The sequence below is a fragment of the Corvus kubaryi genome, unplaced genomic scaffold (assembly GCF_017639235.1).
Source record: "Corvus kubaryi isolate FWS band 111438036 unplaced genomic scaffold, C.kubaryi_AGA036_p1.0 37341, whole genome shotgun sequence".
Classification (NCBI taxonomy): Eukaryota; Metazoa; Chordata; class Aves; order Passeriformes; family Corvidae; genus Corvus; species Corvus kubaryi.
The window spans coordinates 11718901-11726380 of NW_024581112.1; the positions used below are offsets into that span (position 1 = coordinate 11718901).

The 7480-nt window shown below is 53.4% G+C and overlaps 1 protein-coding gene across 2 annotated transcripts; it reads right to left on the reverse strand.

The window, feature by feature from the left end:
- Positions 1-1259: 1259 nt before the first annotated feature.
- Positions 1260-7285, reverse strand: NOP2 (NOP2 nucleolar protein). 2 transcript variants are annotated; one of them, XM_042031256.1, is made up of 16 exons: positions 7115-7285; positions 6993-7038; positions 6829-6917; positions 5476-5736; positions 5136-5181; positions 4845-5014; positions 3874-4073; positions 3682-3771; positions 3515-3602; positions 3279-3419; positions 2973-3112; positions 2621-2710; positions 2231-2353; positions 2047-2144; positions 1821-1951; positions 1260-1713 (listed from the first exon to the last, which is right to left on the reverse strand). In XM_042031256.1, exons 1-16 carry the CDS (start codon positions 7218-7220, stop codon positions 1457-1459), a joined length of 2076 nt encoding a protein of 691 aa, XP_041887190.1. In that variant the 5' UTR covers positions 7221-7285; the 3' UTR covers positions 1260-1456. The 2 variants fall into 2 exon arrangements, with proteins under 2 accessions (XP_041887190.1, XP_041887189.1); XM_042031255.1 differs by having other exon boundaries at positions 5136-5179; positions 5471-5736.
- Positions 7286-7480: the final 195 nt, after the last annotated feature.

Sequence of the window (7480 nt, forward strand, 5' to 3'; positions counted from 1 at the left end):
GATAACAAGGTCTGTAACAAAGACCAGGACTCCCGAGACACTGAGAGATTGAACCATTACAGGAACCACTCAAGTGCAACCTGGAAGAGCTTCAGCCAGAAACTTCACAACTGATAAAAAAGCAGTATTATCATGGGCTGCGTGGGAAAGAGCAGATCTGTGACGGGATGTTTGAGGTAACTGTGGGACTGTGTAAAGTTTATCATGCAATGTTTTAAGGAAGATTATGGGAGCAAAACTTATTATGGGGTGTTGAGGGGAAGGATCGAAGGAGGAGAAAGGAAGGCATCAAATCAGGGAGAATTGAGCATGGGAAATGGAGAGAGGAATAAATAGAAGGAGCCAGTCACACGGAGATTGGCTGCTGGTCAGCGTGCCTGTGTGGCTGAGCCCTGCTCCGGATTACCACCATCTGTCCTGGCCTGGCATTAAGCTAATCCAAGTCATTTCCTCTGCACACATGCACGCTGGGGATCCGTTAGCTAACTGCAAGCTGGACTAGCCTCGAAGTAGGAAAAGAGGTCTGAAAGCCTGGCACCAGACAGACCACAAGCCTTAGGAGCAGCTGCCAGCGACCCACTGAAGTGTGGGCAGACAATCCACCAGCACAGTCCAGGTTTGATGGGCCAGGGAGCAAGAACAGGATTAGGCCTTTTTTGTATTTCATGTTCTGTGAGTTCTGTGTTTCCCTGGGCACTCACCACAGCAGTTTTGCTCAGTTTCTGCTGGTGGCACAGACACACCTGGCTGTGTGGGAAAGCTGCAGCCTCGCACGTAGCAGAGCAAGACATTTAAATAGAAACAGCCCAGACCAATGCTTGCTATGTCTTAAGGAAAAGCAGCTGCATCTGGGTAAACAGAAAAAGAACTCGACTGTACAGCTCCACAAACCAACAGCAAATCCCTGCTCAAGTCTGGGAGGCCAAGAACTGAGAGTCTGCTGGGGACCAGAAAAACGGTGAAACAGGGACAGTCACAAGAGTGAACTAAGTGACAACAGGGAACTAGGGAACCACTGGGCTAAAGCCTTGCCCAGACAAAGCGCTCAGCTGACAGCTCCACACAATACAGCCTTCATGCAGGCAGCAAGGACTTCAGCTCCCACTGCTGCTTCACAAACATCCCCGTTGTAGGGAATAAGGACACCAGAAATGCCAGAGCATCAGCTGGGAGTGAAAGGGGTTTCTGCTGCAAAGGAGTACAGGGACACAGCAGAATTCTGTATTATATGTTCCAAGGGAAAAGGACAAGACTTGAGCAAGAGTATAAAACTTTTAATGGGTCAGTGCATCAGTCCTTGATGCAGAGGGAAAGGAGCAAAGGGGGCTATCACTGTCCCAGGTGCTCAGAGCTGCAGAGGTGATCTGCACAGAGCAACAAAGTGGTGGGTACACACAGAGCAGCAGCAGCCTTTGCTTTCCAAGGAAGGGACCAACACCTGGAAAAGCAGTTCCTCTCACTGTCCATTCGCTTTCACTCTATGCTTCTTCTTCCTGGTAGGGACTTTAGGCCGCATCATTTTGGGAGAAGGCCGGACAGCCTTCAAGGGTCTCCTCTGTGCCTGCAATGAACGTTTCTTCTTCAAAGCAGGTTGTGGCAGCTTCTGCTCTTTGTCAGCTTTTGATCCCTCAAGTTTCTTCTTTTTTGGCGGAGGCTCTGTGACGGTATCGGGGACAGCAGACGGAGCTGCCGCTTCCGCAACAGGTTCTTCGTCTGAAACGAGAGAAAGGTGCTTGAGAAGAACCCGCGTGGCTTCTGCAGGGGAAGCAGCCTGTGAGGGCAGGCCCAGCCAGCTCAGCTGAGCTCCAGCACCACGTTACCTTTCTGTGCCTGCGGGATGGCATTGGAGAATTTCTTGAGCTTGGCGATGAAGAACCCATCCATGTTGTGCGTGTGGGGGTAGAAACGCCGCGTGCACTTGAGGGATGGGTGGAAGCGACGGTCCTTGAACCTGCAGGAGGAAGTGGGGGGAGGAGTGATAAAACACCTGCTCAAACCTGGCCACCAAGGAGCAGTCACATGTGCAGCTTGTGACCTGGCACGCACCTGGTGAAGCCTTCCTTGCCGAAGTCCAGGCCTGTGGCCACCAAACGGACATTGCGTTTCTTCAGGGCATAATCCACAACCCACTCATTCTCCTCCACCTGCCAGAGGCTAAGCATTAGGATCTAAAACTCACTGTCTCCTGAGGAGGAGATGACCACAGCAGATCATGGTAGAAGGCACTTACCATGACGGAGCAAGTGCAGTAGACAATGTAGCCCCCTGTCTCTGAGGCAGCATTGACTGAATCTATGGCACTAAGAATCAGCTCCTTCTGCAGGTGGGCACAGCGCACGATATCCTTCTCATCCTGAAAGAGAAAGAAAGGTTAGGATGCCACAGGCACAGGGAAGCACCCCAGGCCTCTGCTGTGGATGAGGGGATGACAGGAGAGCAAAGCACATATAATATACAAGTCTGGAGTCTTCGGTAAACGTAATCTCAAAAAACTAGCCCTGGTACAACACACAAAATAGGAAAGAAAAGGAAAAATGTATTGTAGGTATCTCTCAAGAACAAAGCTGCCCTGAAGTCCTTCCTCTCGTGACTCATACTTCAGTCTGCACTGGTCACCCACCTTGTTGGTTTTGACAGCAGGATCCTTGGAAATGACGCCTGTTCCGCTACAAGGAGCATCAAGCAAGACACGGTCGAACCCTCCAAGCACCTACAGGTAGATTTACATGTGGAATTATGCTCACAGGTGGGGACTCAACACAAGGCCAAGACTAGAAGGGGAACCAGAAGACTGGGAAGGCAGGAAACACCTCTCCTCCCTCTCCACCTGCCTTGCCTGCCTCTGTATCAACTAACAAACACACTCCCCCCAGCAGCTCTGCTCATCCTCCTGTGACAGGTGACTTTGGAGAACACGGCTTCACAAGGGACAGCACAGCAGCTCTAGGTAAGCACTGTGAACAGGAACATACCTTGGGGAACTGGCGTCCATCGCAGTTACTCACAACAGCATTGGTGACTCCCAGCCGGTGCAAATTCCCTACCACGCTACGTAGCCGCTCGGCACTGCTGTCGTTGGCCAGGATCATCCCTGTGTTCTTCATAAGCTGAGCTGCCAGAGGGCAAAACACACCAGCAAGGGGCTGAAAACCTCTTGTGCTTTTGTCTGCACTGACAGCCACCCCTCCTTTCAGTCCCCCTCTATTCCCCCTTTCTGTGTAGAGCAGTGGAAACTCCTCACTTGACAGAGCATCCCTCCCAAGACTCCAGGGTGGTACCTATGTAGCTGGTCTTGCCTCCTGGGGCACAGCACATATCCAGAATGCGCTCATTCTCCTGTGGGGCCAGCGCCATGACGGGGAGAAGACTGGAGGCTCCTTGCAGCATGTAGTGTCCAGCCAGATACTCTGGAGTGGCACCTGGGCAGGGAAGGCAGCACAGAAGAAGATGACACATGAAAGAAAGGGAAGCAGGAGCAGCTGGGCTCAGCCCTGCACGGTAAAGGTGATCTCACCGATGGGCACAGTGGAGTCATAAATAACAAGTCCCGTTTTTGACCACTTCCCCAAGGGGTCAAGATTCACACCACGGTTGATTAGAGCCTGCAAGACAAGGAGAAGGGACTGAGATGCCGCTCCGTGGGACAGCCAGTGCAGGACACAGCCACTGGCTCCTGCTCACCTGTGCCAGGTCTCGCCGCCGCGTCTTCAGTGTGTTGGTGCGAATGGTGACAGGGCGGGGAACCTCGTTAGCCTCCAGGAAGTTTATCAGCTGGATGGAAGACGGGACAGAGAACAGAGATGAAAATGAATTCTTAGGGAGGCAGCCAAACCTCCATGGGGCAGCACAGCTGTGGGCAGGGCAGGATCCCACCTCAGGGAGCGGGAAGATGTCCATGAGCTTGGTGAGCAGGAAGTCGCTGTAGGAGTAGTAGGCGGCCATGTCGCGGCGCAGCAGCGCGAGGTATTCCTGCCGCGAGCGCCCCTCCTCCCGCTTCACCGCAAAGTCCTGCAGCACCTCCATGTTGCCCTGGATGCGCTGGTGGATGACGTGCAGGTCAGGGGGCTCAGCAGGTGGGAGCACCGTCAAGGAACCATGAACAGCAAGGAGCTCGCCCAGAGGCTCTTTACGAGTACAATCAGCCGTGCGGGACCCGCGCGCCACAACGCTGCCCGCGCCAGAAAGGCTCTGCTGGAATACTGCTTTCACCAGAGCTCAGCACGTGCAGGATTCAAAGGGCGGAACTGGACAAAAAAGTTCACAAGGCAGAACTACAGGGTGTTTAAAAGAATTACTTTAGATAAACAGAGAAAAATAGGGGGGGGGGGGGGAACCCAACAAAGGAGGTTTTTTAATACTGAAAGCATTACCTGCAGCAGAAAAGAGATTAGAAGTTCCCCAAGGGCAACCAAGGGGTACAGAGGGAGAGTAAGAAGGGAGGCAGGAAATTAAAATCACCAAAGTCCAGCAGCAAGCACTTTGGATGCTAGAACTGCTGTCATCAGAAACTCTGGGAATGGGTTACACAAGCACCCACCAGGAAAATCAGGGTAGAGAGGAACAAACCACGTAATAAGACATCCATATGTATTTAGGACTAGAAAGGAAATTAGGACAGGTTCTAAGCCCCATACAGGGTGTCACAGATTTCCTAACTGTGCTATACAGAAGCACAGCATTATACACTATCTATTAGGACAGCTCAGCTAAAAATACCTTGTCATGCACAGACACTCTTGCTAAGCAATATGCATGACAAAGTCCAAGTGAAGCTCTTTGGTTGTATCCAGGCCCCGTGCTGCATCATGCACATGACTTATGGATGTAACAGATAAAAAGGATATCCTCCTTCTCAATCTCTTCACTAGTTGGCAGTTTAAATTGTTCATCTATATCCAGGTTGAGCTGCAGATCTGGGCCTTCTTCTTCCTTCTGTCCTATTTTCTGCTTGCTTGCCTCCTCTGCTTCCTCTTCCTCCTCTTCCTCTTCGCTGTCATCTTCACTGAGGCCTTCCCTAAGGACAAAGAACGGGATCACACAGACACTTCACAATTACCATTTCTTAGATGACAGAAATGACAGGAGAATAACAACACAGGCTCCTCATCTATCCAGGAAAGGCTCTACACACTCACCTGTCAGACTTCTGCTTCAGGGCAGCTTTTTCAATAGGCAGCAGCTAAATAGAGACAAAGATTAATCAAAAAACATCCACAGTTGTCCGCTTACTTCCCAGCATCTGTGAAATTTACTTGCTCTGTTTAAAAGGGACAACAAACAAAAGCAGTGAATGTTATGCTGGAATCAAGTGCTAAACTTGAAATCATTCTTGTGAAGGAAAGATGGCGAAAATTCTCCACCACCTCACCACCCCCTGCCACTAAAGCCATCCTTTTTCCCCAGCCCTGAAAGGTCCTTTCAGCCAACAATATATCAAGTATTTCTTGTGTAATTAAGGGCAAGTTCCTACCTCTTCTTCCTCTGAAGACGAGGCACCATAATCATCCACCATCTCCTCGCTGCTCCCATCCTCCTCCTCCTCCATCTCCCAGCTGCCCTCTTCCACCTCACCATCGCTGGATAATTCCACGTGGTTTCCTTTAGGCTGGGTTTTCTTGGCTTTGGCTGGAGCCAGCCACTTGGAATTGCCATCACTGAAGCCAGACCGGCCACGGGCAGTTTGTCCTGCTGCCTTTACAGCACGTTTCTCCTTCTGTGGGGGCACCTGCTCTTCAACTAGAGGCAGAAGAAGCGGTTAAAGGTTAGGCATTATTTCCAAAACCAGCTGCTCTGCTTTTTCAGTTGTTACACAAAAAGGCCTTCAGCCTAGTCCTGAGCTGCCTGTCCCGAAGGAGGGACTGCTTGCTCTCTATATCTCATAAAGTACTGGGGACATTCTCACCTCTCCTCCAGGGGACCTTTAAGGAGATCTAAGCAGAATTACCAAATTAAAACACCACCACAAAATTCTTAGGGTATTTGCTCTGACATATTAGGGTACCCTCTGTCCCTAATCTTTGTCTATCCTTCTTTCTTCCTACTGCAAGAGCTTCCTGGGCTATGCCAGATGTAACAGAGATTTAAAAGCCTCAGCTACAAAAGCAGCCTGCAACCACCTTGCTGTGAATAGAGGATAAGTAAGAAACAGATTTAACATGCAGAAGAGAGACCTTTTACTAGTTCTTCAGACAACACTGCCTCCTGGCACGGCAGCCACCAGGAATCAGATAGAATTCATTGTTATTATCTATTAGAGAGCACCCAAAGGAGGGCCAAGATGATGAAGGGTCTGGAGGGGAAGCCTTGTGAGGAGCAGCTGAGGTCACTTGGTCTGTTCAGCCTGGAGGAGACTGAGGGCAGAGTTCACTGCAGGCTACAGCTTCCTCACGAGGGAAAGAGAAGGGACAGGCACTGATCTCTTCTCTGTGGTGACCAGTGACAGGATCTGAGGGAATGGCCTGAAGTTGTGTCAGGGGAAGTTTAGGTTGGATATCAGAAAAAGCTTCTTCACACAGAAAGTGGCTGGGCACTGGAACAAGTTCCCAAGGAAGTGGTCACAGCACCAAGCCTGACAGAGTTCAAGAAGAGTTTGGACGACACTCTCAGGAATATGGTGTGACTCTTGGGGTGGTCCTGTGCAGGGCCTGGAGCTGGATTCAATTATCCTTGTGCCTCCCTTTCAACTCCGGATATTCTGTGATTCTGTGATTTAAAATAATGAAATTCCACGTGTCCCTTGCCTTAGAAACGACGCCGCAGAAGGGCGGTGGCGGCAGCGCCCGGGGGCTGCGGGCCCGTCAGCCCGGTTCGGACCCCGCTCCCACTCACCTGTCGGCTCCCGCCCTCCTCCTCCTCCTCGTCCGAGCGGCCTCCTCCCCGCCGGGCCGCTGCCCGCTCCCAGTCGCCTCTTCGCAGCCCTGGATCGGGAGGGGAAGCGGCGATCAGCCCGGGCCCGGCCCGCACACCCCGGCCCGCCGAACCGCCCCGCTCACCTCTTTCTCCCGTGACTGGAGAGCTTCTTCTTGCCGGTCTCCGGCTCTGCGGGAAGACACGCGGCGGTCAGACGGCCCCGGGCGCCGCGGGGCGGCCGCGGGCCGGTCCAGGCCGCACTTACCTGGCGGCAGGAAGCGGGCCAGCTCCACCTCGGCCCCGCGCTGCTTGCGGGCCTTGCGCCCGGGGCCGCGCTTCTCCTTCCTGGTGGGGTCGAGCTTCCGCCCCATGGCCGCGCCGCGGGAGCCCCGCGCTCCCCCGCCACACGTGCGCGCTCCCCGCCGCCCCGGCGCACGCGCCGCCGCTCTCCATCGCTGATTGGCCCCGCCCGCAACGTCAGCGGCGCGCGCCGCCCACCCCGGGACGCGCAGGGCCCGGCCCCGCCGCGGGAACGGCGGCAGCGCCTCCGCGGGGCCTGCGGGACCGGAACGGGCCGCGCCTGCCCCCGCAGCGGGCTCCTGCCGCGGGCTCCTGCCGCGGGCACACACAG

Coding starts and splice junctions, on each gene's coding strand:
- NOP2 (XM_042031255.1), bottom strand. CDS start 7,220: ATGGGGCGGAAGCTCGACCCCACCAGGAAGGAGAAGCGCGGCCCCGGG. Junction 6,918..6,992: donor TCCAGTCACGGGAGAAAGAG/GTGAGCGGGGCG, acceptor CTCCCGATCCAG/GGCTGCGAAGAGGCGACTGG. Junction 2,145..2,230: donor ACTGCACTTGCTCCGTCATG/GTAAGTGCCTTC, acceptor AGCCTCTGGCAG/GTGGAGGAGAATGAGTGGGT.